This window comes from Pelecanus crispus, chromosome 3, assembly GCF_030463565.1.
Source record: "Pelecanus crispus isolate bPelCri1 chromosome 3, bPelCri1.pri, whole genome shotgun sequence".
In the NCBI taxonomy this organism is placed as follows: Eukaryota; Metazoa; Chordata; class Aves; order Pelecaniformes; family Pelecanidae; genus Pelecanus; species Pelecanus crispus.
Window position 1 is genome coordinate 13,236,612 of NC_134645.1, and position 19,727 is coordinate 13,256,338.

The 19,727-nt window shown below is 42.2% G+C and overlaps 1 protein-coding gene across 1 annotated transcript in view; it reads right to left on the bottom strand.

Annotated features, from left to right (window-relative positions):
* MRPS5 (mitochondrial ribosomal protein S5) overlaps positions 1–19,727 on the bottom strand; it is a 75,006-nt gene that overhangs the window by 3,638 nt on the left and 51,641 nt on the right. The window contains exons 7-9 of the mRNA XM_075707836.1: positions 16,181–16,227; positions 15,014–15,071; positions 12,027–12,089 (exon numbers count right to left, since the gene is read on the bottom strand). Of these exons, the coding sequence (XP_075563951.1) occupies positions 12,027–12,089; positions 15,014–15,071; positions 16,181–16,227 (168 nt within the window). The remainder of the gene's footprint in view (positions 1–12,026; positions 12,090–15,013; positions 15,072–16,180; positions 16,228–19,727) is intronic.

Genomic DNA, 19,727 nt, shown 5'->3' on the forward strand with positions numbered 1-19,727 from the left:
TATTACTGCTATCAGCAGAGAAGCAAAGTAACAAGTTTACTTAAGAGAGTATTAAAAAGAAGCCATTACAAGGGGAGAGGATCTAAATCCTGACCAAGACTGTCTCTTCTAAAAAGTAATACCTACATACCTTCAAAACTGCTTCCTTTGCAATTTCAGGTGACCAACTGCTGAATGACAGCTCCAGTAACTCCTAATGATGGTAAAACTAACTTTAAAGTCCTGGTTCACACACATAAACACAGAGCTGCTGGGAAAGAGCATGAGTGCCCACTGGCACTGGTGTCTCTTGCTGCTCACAGACCTTTGGGTAGCCCAATAAAACCTACCACATTTTTATTTTATTCAGCTCTTGGTAAGAAAAGCTTTCAGCAGTGAAAGTGGGACTGAAGCTGCCTGCAAATTGAGGAAGGCATCATTGCACCCACTTACACCAAATTCACAGTTTGCAGTTGATCTCCAAAATGTGAACCTGTTACTTGCCTCCTGACTCAGCAACAGCAATTCACCAGCTTCACAGTTTATGCAAAATAGAACAGCCACTAGCCACCACCCATGAAAAAGTTATGCTTGTCCCCTTCAGGTTACAAAAGCTAGCAGAATTCTATGCACTATCAAGAGAGTAAGACAGCCCAGATTATCAAGGTACTGTGCAGAGACATCACTTCCTTTCTCCTGGCCCAGCTACTGGCATGAATTACACTTTGTTATCACATTACTGGCAAAACGTGAAGGACAGGGAATGGAAATAAAGCAGGTAACAGACTCCTTGGAGCTAAAACTACATTGGAAACACAGGAAAATACTCTATTTCAAGAAAAAACAATTATTTTAATCAAGCTTAAAGAACAAATGGCTGTTGCAACACTCATTTGCTTTCAAAGCAATAAGATAATTGAAAAAAGTTTGCGTGTGTCTGTGGAAACCACAGGCCAAATTACAAAAGCTAATAACTGTAACAACTTGAAATTTCTAGGCGAGCGGGGAGGAGAGACAAACATATTTCACGATCCACAAACACAACAGAGGTTTGCGTGTCATCTGCATCCATCTCCATCATAGAGTGTTATATTAGCTCCAGTGCATAATTATAGTACATTAGCATTAATTGCAAATGGTTTCTTAGACTTGCCAGATTTTAATGAAGGAGTTACTTTTTGAGGAGTCTAATCTTGCTCTCTTGTTCCCCAGAGAGATTTGTTTCATGTGGCCTAGCTCTATTAATCTTTAAAAATTGGTTTGTGATAATTCTAATATATCTTACTTAAAAGCTGAAAAGCCAGGTTAGTGATTAGTCCACTCTGCAGACAGTCTTACTGCTGAGTAAATGAGGAAAAAAAAAAATCTATTCCAGTGCTGCATGTTCTATTGTGCCAGTATGTCCCTTTTAATCTGTAATTGGAAAAGAAACTATAACCATCCAAAGCAATTTGTTCTGCCATTTGAGAAATCACTGTTTTCTATGCTACAAGACAAAGTCAAGTTTTAGAGACAATAACATGTGAATGACCTCTGAAAGGCAAAGTTTCATTTTCAGTGACTTAAAGCATTTAATTTCTGGCAGTTTTATTGTTGCTTTTCTCCCATCTCATCTCAATCAGGTTTCTGCAGATTGTTTAATAGATGAAACTCAGAAGCCAGCAAACTAGCCGATCAGCCACTGAACACAATTTATTCCAAACACAAAAGGAAAGGATTCCAACTGCAAACTCCAGCTGTGGAGACAAAGTTGTGCTCATTTTTAATTTGTCTGTGGCACTCAGGCTGCCTTACTGTGGTTTAATTCAATGAGGCCTATATAAGAGAATAGGGTCATTTAAATGTAACAAATTTTCTCACACTGAGAAAGATACAAAGGTAACCAGAAGAAGTATTTAAAATGTATCCTTCCTATAAACTAACACAACCTGTTATGGGCAATCTACATGAGGTTTTCTGGGGAGCCACTAACAAGAGTTTGGAAATAGGACATCCAATTTAAATCCACACTAAGGGACTACTCTCAGTTAAGTTCACATTCACATGTTCATATTACAGTACTTTTTAAACTTGGATTTTCACTTGTCTAATATGCAATCCTGACTATATAATGGGGGTTTTCTCCACTTTGCAGGGATTCCCTCAATACAAGAAAGACATTGAGGTGCTGGAGCGTGTCCAGAGAAGGGCAACAAAGCTGGTGAAGGGTCTGGAGCACAGGCCTTATGAGGAGCGGCTGAGGGAACTGGGGTTGTTTAGCCTGGAGAAGAGGAGGCTGAGGGGAGACCTTATCGCTCTCTACAACTACCTGAAAGGAGGTTGTAGTGAGGTGGGTGTTGGTCTCTTCTCCCACGTAGTTAGCGATAGGACGAGAGGAAATGGGCTCAAGCTGCGCCAGGGGAGGTTTAGGCTGGAAATTAGGAAAAATTTCTTCACGGAAAGGGTAGTCAAGCATTGGAACAGGCTGTCCAGAGAGGTGGTGGAGTCACCATCCCTGGAGGTGTTCAAAAAACGGGTAGATGTGGCACTTTGGGACATGGTTTAGTCTAGCCTATCCTTAAATGGTTTAGTGTGGACTTGGTAGTGTTGGTTAATGGTTGGACTGGATGATCTTAAAGGTCTTTTCCAACCTAAATGATTCTATGATTCAAGAAAGGAATGTTTAAGTGTAACAGTGACTTTACCTCTTCTACTAAAACATTAGGCTTTGTTGTGATCATTTGTTTAGATAGCTGCCTGAATCCTATGTACAGAAACTGGAAATAAACTGCCAGCTGTAATTTCGCAAAGCAAGAGGCTTCAGCATACATAACTATACAGCTGTAATGCCATCAGCAAACAGAAGGAACCTTTTATACTTTAAGTGAAGACAGTCTACATATGCCATGGTCTAATGTGAAAACTATGAATAACTGTCATTTCTTATACCTATTATTTACAGCTACAGGGTATCACTGCTGGGCTTCACAGCCATGTAAGTGTATTTGACAAATTGTTTTGCATTTCCCTTTATTAATTCACATTAGGAACTAATTTACACTACTTAGAGATGTATCAATGTGGCTACCAGAGTACTTTAATTGTAAAATCAAGTCAGAGATGAAGATTAAGAGCTGTCCACACTCCAAAAGGTAGCATATTCTGCAGCACAGACAAGCAATACCCTGGTAGTTTCCATCCAACTGGCATGTGCTAGAAACAGCAGCATCCTGGAACGGTGGCAGACACAAAGTCCAGAGCCTGCCTCAAGTTACATCTTGCTGTGTAGTACGTCCACAAGGAATTTGATTGTTCTAAAATTGCAGGCAGCTCCCACTGCTGCTATGAATCCTTCCCTTAGAGTATAACACAAAAGCATGTCACGGACTAAGGTAAAATCAGCAAGAGCTTTATCTATGCCATGCCTAAAACCACAATTTTGCATAAACATATAATGTTACAGCTTGTTTTCAGGTCATGAGCACATAATGAAGTCTCTCTTTCACACAAACACACTTCATCTACAAAATTTTACACACTGATCTATCATTATACTTCTTAATAAGGCCAATGATGCCTCCTGCCCAGAGCACATTGGACATAAGCACATTTTTTTTCTTAGACATCGAACCTGTTTCAGGAAATGCACAGTCTAGTTCCATCAGTTATAAAACAGGGAAAAACATTCATTAAGTGGAAAAGTATTTCCTGGGTTTTGGAGGATACTTACATATATGTGAATGTGTTGTGTAACTGAAAAGGATAACAAGATAAAGCACTGGCCAAAACTGGCAGCAACAAGCTACCAAGGCTAAGGTGCTACTGTGACAGAATTGGACTTGTATTCTGACACAGTTCGGCATGATGCTCTCACAAAAAACCTAGGGAAATAAGAACCAGGCAAAATCATCATTAAAGTATGTATCTCCATTACCAGCAGTCTGCTGTCAGGCCAAGAGTGTTTTCCAGATAGGATCCTGCTGTGGATTTGTTATGGTTTAATACCTGCAAGTATCTTCATGAATGACTTGGATGGTGGAAAAGAGACTGAAAAAAATGCGTTGAGGGTCTCATCTTGGGAAAGGCTGCAAGCATACGGCAGGTCAGAAGGAGAAGTCAATGTAGGTTTGACAAACTGCAGACAGTTTGAAACCAAAACACTGAAATTCAACAAAGACAGATGCAGAATGCTTTGCTGAGAAATCAAAAGCACAAGCACAAAACAGAGACTGACTAAACAGCAACAGAAAAAGGATCTGGGGATTATAATGGACCACAACCTCCCCCCCACCAGTTCAACAGAATTATCCCACTGCAGCACACTTGAAGCCTAGAACAAAATGCACACTACGTGTGTTTTTCCATATGGTGTTCATATGTGTTAAATGTTGCTCAACGGCGTGAGCAATGGAAGCTAGTGACTTCTGGCACCAAGAGGAGCGCACCAGCTCCACCTAAAGGCTTGCCACTATGAAATATATTCACTGCCCTCAAGGCTAAGGAGGAGCCAGATGTGTTTTCAAGCAAAGTATCTGGGCCAACTGACCCTGAACAATACAAGACCACTGGGAGGAAACAGTCACTGATAGCAGTGGGCAACTCCCTGCTGTGGAGAAGAGGCACCCATCTGCTGACCTGACCTGTCGTCTAGAGAAGTTTGCTGCTTGCCAGGGGCCTGGATTCCAGATGGCGGGGAGAGACTGCTGAAGCTTGTCCAACCCTCTATTACCCCTTGCTGTTCTTCTATGAGGGCACCAATGATACTGCCAGGAGCAAGCTGGAGAGTATCAAAAGCAACTACAGAGCTCCAGGGGCGATAGTCAGGGGCATGGGGGCTGTGAGAGACTGAAAGAGTTAATGTCTCGCACATTGTGGTGAGTCAGGTTAAGGTCTCAATGCCGACAAATTGGGGTCTGCATAGCACCACAGGTGAGAAGCTGATTGCCAGGACACCCCTCACAGTGGCGACTACACAGAAGATGAAGAACTTTGTGGAACAAGAACCGTGTGGGTCCTCAGTGGGGCGGGAGCTAGCCTATAAAAGACACAACTTCTCAGACTCCATGCTGCTGCTGTTCCAGACCTGCCTCTCCACCCGGTGCTGGTGCAGCCAGTGGCCCTGCACTCCAAGAGCAGTGCACCCACCACCAGAGAATTGCCATGTTTACCATCGACATTGTGGGATCCAAGGGTGGTGATCTCTCTCTCTCCCCTGCCTTTTCTTCTTTTTCCTTACCTCTTATAAGTATTTCAATTAGAACCCACATTGCCTGTCATTGTGCTGTCCTGGTTCAGGTGGCCTACCATTATGCTTTCCAAGTTCAGGTTGGTTTTTTGCCATCAATAAAATGTTTAATCGATTGTTTGGTGTTGTTTCACCTTAATTTAGCCCAAGGGAATCACAGAACCACCACAACCCTTCCTGGGCAGGGGCCCAGGTAGTGTTCTCTTCAACTCTGCTGAGAAAGGGAAAGGGCATAAAGAGAAGGGCACTGATAATGCAGGTCAACAATTGGTTGTGGAGGTGGTGTCAGCAACAGGATTTTGGTTTCTATGACAACAGGACCTTGCTTGAGGATCAATGTGTGCTTGGGAGAGATTGGATCCACCTTGCTAAGTGGGACAAAGGTATCTTTACCAGTAGGATGGCTGACCTGGTGTGGATGGCTTTAAACTAGGAACAACAGAGGAGGGAAAGAGTTACCAGCAGACCTCTGAGGGGGTGACAGACAGGGTCGATGAACAAATGGTCTGGAGTGATATGAACAAAAGGAAAAGCAAAAATCATCAGAACAAGGCTTGAGTGGGGTCACCTCCAGCATTTGCATGCAAGCAAGGAAGTGTCTGCAAGACACTGTTAACGGAAAAGTGCTTCCTGGGAAATCAGCATGCTAAGATGCCTCTCTGAAATGCCTGTACACTAATGCATGCAGCATGGAGAATAAACATGAGAAATTAAGAGATCTGTGGGCAGTTGCAAGTCTATGGTCTTGATGAAATTGCAGAGACATTGTGGATGGCTCACATGAATGGACTGCTACAGTGGAGGGATACAGGCTCTTTAGAAAGGACAGGCTGGGAAGACAAGGAGCTGGAGTTGGCCCTTTATGTGAGAAAATAGCTGCAATGCGCGGAGATCTGCTCTGCTCTGGTGATGGATGATGAACCAACTGAGAGCTTATGGGTAAGGATGAAAAAGCAGACCAATATGGGTGACATTGTAGGGCATGTCTGTCTGCTAAAGGACACCTGATCAGGAAGATCAAGTGGACAAAGCATTCTACAGACAACTAGAAGGAGCCTCACGTTCACAGTCCCTGGTCTTCACGGAGGACTTTAAGCACCCCAACAGATGCTGGAGAAATAATACAGAAGGGCATAAGCAATCCAGGAGATACCTGGAGTGCATTGACAACAACTTCCTGGCTCAAGTGACAAAGAAACCAACAAGGAAAGGTGCTCTGCTGGACCTTGTACTCACAAACAAGGAAGGGCTTGTTAGGGATGTGAAGATTGAAGGCAGCCTTGGCTCTTCAAGGATCTGTTTGGAAGAGTCCTGTGGAATAAGGCCCTGGAGGGAAGAAGAGCCCAAGAAAGCTGGTCATATTCAAGGATCACCTCCTCCAAGCTCAGGAGCTGTTCATCCTAACAAGCAGGAAGTCAGGCAAAAATGCCAGGAGGCCTGCATGGATGAATGAGATACTCCTGGGAAAACTCAAACATAAAAAGAAGATGGAAGCAGTCACAGGTAACTTGAGAAGAACTACAGAGACACTGAGCACACAGAGATGCAGTTAGGAAAGCCAAAGCCCGATCTGGCAAGGCATGTCAAAGGTGGAAAGAAGGGGTTCTGTAAGTATCTAAGTGGCAGAAGGAAGACTAGGAAAAATGTGGGATCACTGCTGAATGGGGCAGGGGACCTGGTGACATAGGACTTGGAAAAGGCTGACGTACTGGAGGATGCAGGGAACTACAGGCTAGTCAGCCTCACCTAGATCCCTGAGAAGCTGATGCAACAACCAATCCTAGAAACCATTTCCAGGCACATGACGTACAAGAAAGTGATCAGGAGTAGTCAGCATGGATTCACCGGGGGAAGTCACGCTTGACCAATGGTATAACCTTCTGTGATGAAATGGAAAGCTGTGGATATTATGTCTTGACCTCAGTAACGCTTTTGACACTATCTCCCATAAGATTCTCACAGAGAAGGTGATGAAGTATGGGCTGGATGAGCAGACAATAAGGTGGATAGAAAACTGGCTGAACAACTGGGCCCAGAGCATGGTAATCAGTGGCATGAACTCCAGAGGCCAGTAACTAGTGGTGTACCCCAGGGGTCAATACTGGGCCCAACTGTGTTCAGTATCTTCATTAATGATCTGGATGGTGGGGCAGAGTGTACCCTCAGCAAGTTTGCTGATGATACAAAGCTGGGAGGAGTAGCTGATGCACCACAGGGTTGTGCTGCCATACAGAGGGACCCTGACAGGCTGGAGAAATGGGCTGACAGGAACCTCATGAAGTTCAACAAGGGCAAGTGCAAAGTCCTGCACCTGGGGAGGAACCACATGCACCAATACATCCTGGGGGCTGAACAGCTGGAAAGTAGCTTGGCAGATCCCGGTGGCCACCAAGTTGACCATCAGCCAGCAATGTGCCCTTGCAGCAAAAAAGGCCAACACCATCCTGGGCTGCATTAGGAGAACTGTTGCCAGTGGGCTGAAGGAGGTGATCTTTGCCCTCTATACTCAGCACTAGCGAGACACACCTGGAGCACTGGGGCTCCCCAGTACAAGACAGCTATGGACATACTGGAGAGAGTCCAGCAAAGGCGCCATGAAGATGATTAAGGAACTAGAGCATTTCTTATATCAGGAAAGGCTGAGAGAGCCGGGACTGTTTAGCCTGGAGAAGAGAAGGCTCAGGGGTATCAATATACATGAGTATCTGAAGGGAGGGTGCAAAGAGGACAGAGCCAGGCTTTTTTCAGTGGTGTCCAATGACAGGACAAGAGGCAATGAGCACAAACTGAAACACAGGAGGTATAATCTGAACATCAGGAAACACTTTTTCACAGTGAGGGTGACCAAGCACTGGCGCATGTTGCCTTTAGAGGCTGTGGAGTCTCTGTCCTTGGAGATATTCAAAAGCTGTCTGGACATGGTCAAGGGCAGCTTGCTCTGTGTCACCCTGCTTGAACAGGCAGTTGGACAAGACAATCCCCAGAGGTCCCTTCCAACCTCAACCATTCTGTGATATGCAATTTATACTGCGTAAGTTGAATGGAAAAGCCTCACTGGACAGGGCAACAGTAGTACATCAGCTACAAAAGGACCTCTCCCAGGAAAAAAAACCATAGTGGAGAGGCAGTTTGTTTCTCAAATCTAATAAAAAAAGGAAATAAATTAGGGCAACAGCCCGGTAAGGTAAAATTAATCATAAGGTGACCCTGATTGTTCTTGCTTCTGAGGTTCATGAATATAACATGTCAGATGAGGTGGGAAGGTATGTCTTATTCTATGTTCCACTACAAGCAAATAACAACATCTAATGCAAACCTTCCTTTACCATTTAACAGTAATAGCATTATTTGTTTGTACGTGCATGGTCAAACGTGTAGTTCAGTTGTGTTACTCCTGCTTCATGCATGTTTTTCATTCATTATATTGAAGGCTAAACTGAAGTTTCTTTTAAGTGGTTATCTTAAAAATTATAGCCCAATTACCTGATTTGCCACCTTGAGAGCTCCTTAAATGCAGAAAAACTGCAGAAATATAAACGATAAGACAGTCTGACTCCACACCTGTTAACTTGTAAAGGTTTTTCTGAGCCCATACTATCACTTTACTGTCACACTGATTAAAAACCCCCCTCATCCCAGAATCAAAATGTCATTTAATAAAAATTGTGAAGGTTCATAGAAATTTTAGATGCTTTCAAAATACATTAACTCTGAACATTAATAATTATATTCTCATATTACTACTGTGACAGTGCAGAACAAGAATACCAGGTACACAAAATCAAATAGTATGTCCAAAGCATCAATGCTTCAGCTTACTCAAAGGTTGTAGAAACCGATGAATTAAGGAGTTGAACGCGACAGTGTTCTGACTAGAAAATTATCCCAAGTTGCTGACTTATTATAAGCTAATCATTAAATGGTCTTGCAATTTAGATCTTACTGTAAGGAAACTGAAGTGACTTACAAAGAACTAGCCATGTAAATGAATTAGTTTCCTGGTTGTGTATTAAAATTAGAGGACCAATTAAGAGTGCTCAACAGCAAACTAAATCTGTTTTCTGTAGAACAGCAGCTACCTTTATCTGTCCTGAAAGCAAAGTTAGGCTAAACAAGTCAAATCAAATCTTTGTACATAAAGGTCTAACTCAAAAGATTCATGCAAAGAAATGACCTCATGTCATCATTGCAGGTCTTCAAAACAGAAAGACCCTAGAAGGTAAAATGGATCACACTGAAAACTGCAATGCATTACAAATAAGCTAATAAGCTCCCCAAACTACCTCACATGTTAAAACTTTTTTATGCTGCAATCCTAAGAACATAACAGTTCACAAGGTCACTCTGGATGTATCCCTGTCATTGTAAATGACTGGCAAAGCACATATTGCAACAGCTCTGAAGGTGAGGAAATGGATAGCAAAGTCAGCAATGTGTCTTCAAAAGGTCAGCATTCATGTGGAAGCTATTAGAGACAGCACACACACAACTGAAGGACAATGTGTGGTGGGCTGTCTATCTCTTCGGCTAAAGCTGGGAGGGGATCACAGTCACTGCCTACCATCAGTTTCCAGTTCAATGATAAAATCTGTGCTGTGTCTTTCTGGTGCAGAACTGTTCATGCTAGACATGCCGAGTTGCCATGCTTCACAACTACTGACAGCTGATTTAGTACCACTGTGGACTGAAAGTATTTTTATTTGCAAGTACTTCCAATGGCCTGGTAGCTGTAAGGGTATGTCAAAGGAGAGTGACAAGAACATACAGGGACACAAACATGGCCAACAAATGATAAGGGAGGCAGTGATGAGAACCAAACCTGGTCAGCCACACTAATTGATGAGAGGCATGTGAGCGTGTGAGAATGTTTATTCTAGTGAGGTTATCTGATTGGGGACCTTGTCAATTGGGAAACTGAGGGAAAAGGGGGAAACCAGAAACAAAATATACAGAGACACAGACCTGGCAATACAAACATAGATACAACGACAAGAAACAAACATTGCCACTAATTGATGGACTATCAAGAAACTACAGGTGTCACTTCCAGAAGATCAGCCTGGACTTTGCAACTGGTAAGACTGTAAGCCAGGGGAGACCTGGACTGGGAGGCGGTGTGAGAAACAGTAGTGCTAGACAAACCCACACCAGTGGCTGGAGCAGGACCACGAGTCACAGCCTGTCTGCCTAGTGGTGGCTACTGGGGCTGCAGAGCATCTGTATCTTCCCCAGTCCTGCTGTGCATAAGGTTTGCATGTGTTTTCACTAGCAATCTTTAAGTTGGACTAGCTGGTGAGTAGGGGGACCTCAGGTCTGGGCTGGGGTATCAGGCAGGCAGGGGTTCCGTACTCATATATCAAGGGAGCACTTGTAAATGTGGAGTGCATGAGCGACAAGTGTGTGAGAGTGCCTGTGTGCTGGCTAGTGAGCATCAAGCTGGAGCAGCTGGTGAGTAGGGGACCTGCGAAGTGGGTTGGAGGGCCCAGAATCTGGTGCTGGGCAGACAGAGGGGCCGTGCAGATCAAGGGATCTGCAAATGTGTGTGTGCTTGTGAACCTGGAGAGTGCTGTATGTGCCTGCACTAGTGATCTTCTACCTCTGCCAGCTGAAGAGGAGGAGGGGACTTGGCTGTCTGTGTTTATGTGAGTCCTGTATGTAGGTGCTGTTGAAGGCAGTGCCTTGTCTGTGGCCAGCTATGTCAGTGTCCTGTGTGTCCGTATGTCTCTGGGACGCATACTCAGCTTTGCTACTGGTTGAACCTGCACGTGGGAAAGTGACAGCCTCATCCCTCAGCCTGGACAGAGGCCCTGGGTCCTTGGGCACTAGACTGGGCTCCAGTGGTTGGGCAGGAGGGTCCTGGGCTGAAGCGGCTGGAGGAGACAGCTGCACATCTAACATCACTTAACAGCAGCTTTGTGGAAGAACAGACTTGTGAGCTGACAGCTACCAGGCATGGACTCACTACTACTCACATCTAACCTAAGAAGCATTTGCCTGTACTACAGCTGGGATCAAAGTGAAGAACAGCTTGCAAAGATGGAAGAAATGAAAACACTGCTACTGTGTAATGAGATGGTCTTTGTGCTGGTATGGTGCACAACAACAAGCCAGGGTAGATAATGTCTCTAGTTTCCACACTGGGAGGGCTTGATTTTAGGGAAAACAAAGCAGTAATGGTCTTGAGGAAGTAGCAGGCTGGATGCTGTCCTGGCTCCAGCTCATGACCACAGGTAGTCTGAGGCAGATGAGGAAGGCGATCTGCCCACGCTATCCCAGTATGGGTTTAGGAAGGACAGGCACACAGATGCAGCTCGCACTCTGATTCCCATCTGAAGCACTCCCACTGCTGCATGCTAAACCACCTCTGAATCTTGTCTTCAAAACAGTGATTAAAAATCACTGAAAAACAATGGAACAAGCCTATCAGTTCTCCAAAGCATGCCTGGGGCATATGGTGGGAAGAAAAACCTGCAGGACTCTTCTAAAGGCCTTTGCCACCAACATCTGTGCTATCAGATTAGACTTTTCCACATCTAGGTAATTTAGACCAGAAAGAACTACACTTAGGAAGCATGAAAGAAAACCAGGAAGACAGCTCCCACCAGTGTAAGAGGGTCAACCCCCAATTTACAATAACAAAGCCATGTCATCAACAGTACGTATTTCTAATGAAAAATAATGTATCATCTTCAACATTTAAAATGTGGCAGACTAGCACCAAATAATCTGTCTCTGAAGTAAACGACATTGCACAAATATAGCATCAAATAAATATCATTCCCTAATTAAGAAAACTTCAAAATTTCCAGGCACCTTTAATTACCTTTGTTTTGCTTCTTCATGCGGATGGTTGTGCTTTTAAATTTCACTGTAATGTCATGGTAAACTGGAGGGGAGAAAGAAAAGGCATTACAGCTAAATTCTTCCTTCTAGAAAAGCTTTAGCACATTTAAGCAGTACCTTTCTTCTTCAGAACTGTGAATGGGAAGTTGGTTTTACTCTCCTCTGAGTTCTTTAAAGAGAAGGGTTAATTTAGGTAAATTTCTGGCATAGATTAGGAATGTTTACAGATATGTGAATACTATGTTACAGTTGTATACAAAACCAAGATTCACTTGAAAAATATGAAGCCTCTGTATGCTTCCAATGATCCTCATTTAGCTTTGAAGTGAGCTCACACGATACAGTTTAACCTTCTTTCTCATACTCAGATTTTTCTATTAATTCAGCTTTTAACCTAAGATTTCCTCCCAGGCTTCAGCGTTCTTGGATTTTCCATACAGTCTATTTACCACTCCAGTGTTCCTGCTTCTCTCTGCATCAAAAGGAACCTCAAACTCATATACTGTGGTGGGTGGCTGTTATATACATCTGATTCAGTAGCTCTGCATAGTGGATTCTAGCACTGCAGTCACAATGGCTCAGAGAAGACCTCTATGTTAATAGTATGGAAAGCACGGTGGAAACACCACCAGTTTTTAATCAAATCCCAATCTGTTAGTGTGAAACAATAATGCTCAAGGAACAGAGTCATGGGGATAACTCCAGTTTTGTATTTGTAAGCTGAAGTTTTATTATGCTGAATATTTATCTACACAATATTCATATACTCTGTAAGGTACTATCTTTCAAAATTTTTCTGAAAGATAACTGAGTATTTTGTATACTGGTACCATGTCTGACATCAGAGAGGACTTGTAACAGAAAGCTACCATGAAACATCAGACTGACTTCTCCAGCCCACATTCTCGCCAGCTGCTGGGCTTTGTCAGCATACATGGATTGAGTCAACAGGAAATCACCTCTGACATACAAAGGAGAAAAGCACAGAGGAGTTCACTGTAAAGAAGAGATGTCCAGACAGGATCTGACTTTCTTAACTCAAATTGTCCCAGCAGAGATCTAATCTTGCTGCTACCCCCCCTCCCCCCCATCCCCATTTTGAAAGAGCCTGAAATATTATGCATTAAGTATCCAAATTTTAAATACGGCAAAGGCAGGAGTCTAGAAGGGAGATAAATCTCTCACTATTTTAACAGCAACATCTTGTATTATTTTAACTTTTCTTCATGGACCTTCCTAGAACTGTTGATACAAACCTGAGTGAAAGTAAAGAGTAAATCACATATTCATTCCAGGTAATGGTGACTTATTTTACACAGGGACTGACAGACTATGTACTCTGACATTAACACTATCTAAAACAGCCTGGGGCTATGATTTCATACAGCATGCTGATGAAACAAAATAATGCACAAAGAATAATAATACGATTGTTGTGGTTTAAAACCAAGCTGACAACTAAGCACTACACAGCCGCTTGCTTACTCCCCTGCCCTGGTGGGATGGGGGAGACAATTGGAAGAGTGAAAGTGAGAAAAATCATGGGTTGAGATAAGAACAGTTTAATAATTGACATAAAATGAAACAGTAATAACAATAATAACAACAACAATAGTAGTAGTAATAATAATAAAAAAAAGAATATACAAAGCAAGTATGAGATTCAACAAGGCCAAGTGCCAGGTCCTACACTTCGGTCACAACAACCCCATGCACCAAACGCTACAGGATTGGGGAAGAGTGGCTGGAAAGCTGCCTGGCTGAAAAGGACCTGGGGGTGCTGGTTGACAGGCCAGCTGAACATGAGCCAGCAGTGTGCCCAGGTGCCCAAGAAGGCCAAGAGCATCCTGGCTTGTATCAGGAATGGTGTGGCCAGCAGGAGCAGGCAAGTGCTTGTTCCCCTGTACTCGGCGCTGGTGAGGCTGCACCTGGAATACTGTGTCCAGTTTTGGGCCCCTCAATACAAAAAAGACATTGAGGTGCTGAAGTGTGTCCAGAGAAGGGCAACAAAGCTGGTGAAGGGTTTGGAGCACAGGCCTTATGAGGAGCGGCTGAGGGAACTGGGGTTGTTTAGCCTGGAGAAGAGGAGGCTGAGGGGAGACCTTATTGCTCTCTACAACTACCTGAAAGGAGGTTGTAGTGAGATGGGTGTCAGTCTCTTCTCCCAAGTAGTTAGCGATAGGATGAGAGGAAATGGGCTCAAGCTGTGCCAGGGGAGGTTTAGATTGGATATTAGGAAAAATTTCTTCATGGAAAGGGTAGTCAAGCATTGGAACAGGCTGGCCCAGAGAGGTGGTGGAGTCACCATCCCTGGAAGCATTCAAAAAATGGGTAGACGTGGCACTTCAGGACATGGTTTAGTCTAGTGTACCCTTGATTGGTTAGTGTGGACTTGGTAATGTTAGGTTAATGGTTGGACTGGATGATCTTAAAGGTCTTTTCCAACCTAGACGATTCTATGATACTAAGTGATGCATGATGCAGTTGCTCACCACCTGCCAACTGATGCCCAGCCTGTCCCTGAGCAGTGGCCCCCTGGCCAGCTCTCCCTTAGTTTATATATTGAGCATGACATCATGTGGTATGGAAAATCCCTTTGGCCAGTTTGGGTTAGTTGTCCTGGCTGTGCCCCCTCACAGGTTCTTGTGCATCTCCAGCCTTCTCAGTCAGTAGGGCATGAGAAGCTGAAGAGTCCTTGACTTAGTGCAAGCACTACTTAGCAACAACTAAAACATCAGTGTGTTATCAACATTCTTCTCATACTAAATCCAAAACACTGCACTATGCCAGCTACTAGGAAGAAAATTAACTCTATCCCAGTTGAAATCAGGACAACAATGCATCAGGTCAGAAAGGTTTTAGTTAACATCTTTTTATGTTTTGTAACTAGTTGTAACTAGTTCTTGTTGGTATATTCAGTCCTTATTGAAAGTTAAAGGAGGAGTCTAAAAGAATCGTAATACTTACTTGTATGGTTCTGATATAGCTCTATAAAATGTAAGCAGCGTATTGCTTTATTCTTTGCCTAGGGAATAAAAGCAGAAAACATTTTTTCTTCAATTTTTCTGCAAAGTATTTGAAATTTACCATTTTCAGTTAACTAGACAGGAAAAAAAGCAAGAAAGAAAACTTCGGAAAACAGGTTTGCCACATCTAAAACATTTACTTTTTGGAAATGAAAATGTTCAAAATGTTCTCTTTAAAGAACTGCTTTCTCCTAACAGATTTAATATTTAAAAAGATTTGTCAATATAGTAACAACTTTATCAAACTTCGTTTATTTTAGCATTGCTACTTTGATAGCTTAGTTGAGCATTACAACACAAACTAGATTAATGCAGATGGACAAGTAACATTTTGAAGTCTAAAGGAGCCTTAATAAGGTCATTATGCATGTGTAAAAGAAAAATTCCTACATGCTAACTGTATAAGCAGATTGTATGCTATATAGATATTGGAAACAAGTGAGCAAGGGCAGATAGGTATAGGCCATAGAAAAGGGAGTAGAAAGAATTAATAAAGAGTCCATTAATGGAATCTCACTGCAGGGCAACCTCATCATACATGTCCAAAGAAGAGCAATGAAGCTGGTGAAGGGTCTGGAGAACAAGTCTTATGAGGAGTGGCTGAGGGAACTGGGATTGTTTAGCCTGGAGAAAAGGAGGCTCAGGGAAGACCTTATCGGGAGGTCACAGTGAGGTGGGTGTTGGTCTCTTCCCCCAAGTAGCAAGTGATAGGACAAGAGGAAATGGCCTCAAGTTGCATCAGGGGAGGTTTAGATTGGATATTAGGAAAAATTTCTTCACAGAAAAGGGTTATCAAGCACTGGAACAGGCTGCCCAGGGAAGTGGTTGAGTCACCATCCCTGGAGGTATTCAAAAGCCATGCAGATGTGGTGCTTAGGGACACAGTTTAGTGGTGTAGTTAGGTTAATGGTTGGAGTCAATGATCTTAAAGGTCTTTTCCAACCTCAATGATTCTATGGTTCTATGATTATTTGCATCAAGATGGACAGATCATGTACATGGACTTAATTCTTTGCATAGACTACAAAACACACTGATTATTTAAAAAAAATGTAGGTATGAACTATTTGTGTTTGTCGTCAAGCAACAAATAACTCAATCAACATACTTTCCGTAAAGCATTCATCCTGTCACCTGCTTTTCCCATTGCAAAACCTGCAAGACAGAAGACAGTAATTTTATTACTAAGAAATACATGAGGCAGGACCTTCAGAAAGCAAAAGGGAAAAACCAGAGAACTTCACAACCACGTTTAGTACCTGTTATTTCCACTCAATTGTAGAGCTCGTACTCAGAAAATGGTCCAGAGAAAACCACAGAAACCATAGACAGTAACAGTTTGGGAGTTATGAATACCTAACAATTGGATGCCAATTACTTGTTGTCAAATGAAAACAAATAAGGCTTATGTTATTTCTTTTGTGATTTGTCCAAACTTGTTCAAAGCAATTGAACACTGGTGACTGTTTCAGCCAAAAAAAAGTCCAGTCTTCTGCTTAAAAAGAAAGAAGGGAAGGAAGAAGAAAAAAAAAAAAAAGGAAGCTGATGCAGATGTATCAACTACGTCTGTACAAAGAGTAGCTCTAAGACCCTAGAAACAAAGAATACGACTGGGTTTTTATTAGCAAAATAGAGAATATGAAAATCAGGTTTAACAGAAGAGTGCATTTGCAAAAAATGCATGCATGTAGAACAGAGAAAAAACATGCTGCCAGTTTACAAACTGCTACGTAATTCTCTCTGAACCTTTGGACCTACTCCTATTTTCCAGGCGAACTTGGTAGCGATGAACAGATTTCACAGCAGTCTCAGAGTATTTGCAGTCAGCTCGGAGCAGGGCATCAACTGACTGTATAGAATGAATAACAGGATGTTTTTACAAACTCTGCAGTCCAACAATGTCAAGGTAGATTGAATTAAAACAATTTAACTTCAAATCAGATGATCTAAATTTTTTGGTCCTTTGATGTTTCTGTTGTGTCAGCTAGGGTTGTGGGTACCTGTATCTAAAAGCCTAATCCAAATATCAATGGGACTGGACACATTGGCCAACACTGACTCAGTTTCATGCCGACATTACAGGAGAAATGGGCTGGAAGAGAAAGAAGTACCATCCTGACTGTTGTGGTGCTACAAGCAAAGACAATGTGACCGCAAGCCTGGAGGCTGCTGTGAAAGATGATGACAGTCAAGGGTCGTATCTGCTATCAGCTACCTCTTAAGACAGCTTTTCCTGTGTGCATACCATGCACCCAGAGGTCTCTGTCACCTTCTAACTCCTGCACGAGAAAATGCAAGGAAGCTGTGCTATTCTTTAAAAACACACAGAGAGCAAAATAGCAGTATATTAATACTGTGAAGTCATGCAATAGATTAGAAAATGCCAAAAATTAGGTCACCTGGGCAACCTCAATACATTCATTCAGCACATATGGATTAAAGTTTCATGAAAAAACTTTTCAAAGAAGATGGAGGAAGAATTTTTTCAGAGTAACCTATCTTTCTGCTGAAGAACCACACCTTCCTCTCTATATAAGTTTTCCTCCCCTCCAAACTGCTATTAAAATTCAGCTTGAGGAACATATCTGGACTTGAAGCTTTCACATAAATGAAGTTCTGCAAAACTGTAGTTGACCAGAAATACAGTTGTCTTACTAAAGCTCCCACATACATCCTGTCATCAGGGATATCTATTCAGCTCATAATAAAAAGAGACTATTTACATCCAAAAGGTGGATGCTCTGCATATGTATTGAAAGCAGGATTTTCTTTACTAGAGCAATATAGCAATGCAAATGCAATTTCCTGTACTGTCACCAATACAATACATGCCATATTCCTACCTCCTGATACAGGTAGGAATCTTCTATTAATTGGATTATTTACTTCACAGCTATTCACTTTCTATTTTTGTAGCTGATTCTTCTTTTAATTCTGCACAGCTGTCTTATCCCTAAGTCCATTTGAGGTCTAACGGGAATTTTAATGTACATCAGTTTGTATCCACAAGAGAATGCATGAAAACTATCTCCTTATGAAGAAAAAACTTAGCACATTCAAGGGTGCTTCTTTAAAAAACCTTACCATGCAAGCAAAAAAAAAAAAAGTCTTTAACTCCTGGTATTTGAAAACTGAGTGAAAGATAAAAAATTTCCTCAATAACAGAACTGGAAACCTGCAAGAAACTCATTGCTGTACAGGTTGGCTGCAGTTCCTTTATGGATGCCTTTTCAATTAAGTGGTATCAGCATTATCATTTTTAGTTCTGTCTTGGAATCTGACCCATCCCAAAAGCTGGCTATGAAAAGCAGAGCATGTACTATCAAATGAAGGGTGCCAAATAATTTTTTTAACTGACAAAATGCAACAGAAATTCTTTAAGAGAAAATACACTTTTCTGCGAATATCTGCTAGCCTTTACAGATTTTTTGAAAAGACAGTGACAGTTGGGTTTTTTTTTTGTTTTGTTTTTGTTTTTAAAAAGACAGTGACAGTGATTCCATGACCACATCATGGAATGTCTCCTTTTCCTTTACCAATATGTAATATTGTTAAGTATTATATATCCAGTAATATCCAATATACAAATACCTGGCTATACCATTGCCTGGAGTACTAATATACGCTTGTCATCCCTGTCTGGCCTTGTCTGTTTTCCTTTGGTTGGCTGGTGGTTGGGTTGTTGTTTTTTTTTTTTTTTATATAGGACCTGCTCGTTTAGAAAACTTGCAACGATAACACAGAAACTACTTCAGCCTACTCTACACTGAGTTTCCCATCAACAGCCATAACTGATTCAACTAAGAATTTTTCTTGCAACTTCTTACTTTGCATACAGCCCCGTAAAAAGCTGCAATAGAGTGAATTCTATTCTCCTCATTTTGTAAAGACCAATTCTGACCAACTCAAAGGCTCTTCTGGCCAAGATTGCTAAACACTTCACTTGAAGAAAGAATTGTCATTACTTATTGCAGCATTTTCCAATCTTCTGGGGAGACGAACATGGCACAACATGCCAAGTATCAGTCATCTATATCTTTGCTGTGAGTGATCTTACTAACTGTCGTGGTTTAACCCCAGCCAGCAACTAAGCACCACGCAGCCACTCGCTCACTCCCCCTACCCCGATGGGATGGGGGAGAGAATTAGAGGAGTAAGAGTGAGAAAACTCGTGGTGTGAGATAAGAACAGTTTAATAATTGAAATAAAGTAAAATGGTAATGATAATAATAACAATACAATAATGATAATGATGATGATGATGATAATAATAATAATATACAAAGCAAGTGATGCACAATGCAATTGCTCACCACCTGCCAACTGATACCCAGACAGTTCCCGAGCAGCCATCGCTGCCCCCTGGCCAACTCCCTGCAGCTTATATACTGAGCATGACGTCATATGGTATGGAATAGCCCTTTGGTCAGTTTGGATCAACTATTCTGGCTGTGCCCCCTCCCAGTTTCTTGTGTACCTGGCAGAGCATGGGAAGCTGAGAAGTCCTTGACTAGCATAAGCAGTACTTAGCAACAACTAAAACATCAGTGTGTTATCAGCATTCTTCTCCTACTAAATCCAAAACACAGCACTATGCCCAGCTACTAGGAAGAAAATTAACTCTATCCCAGCTGAAACCAGGACACTAACATATG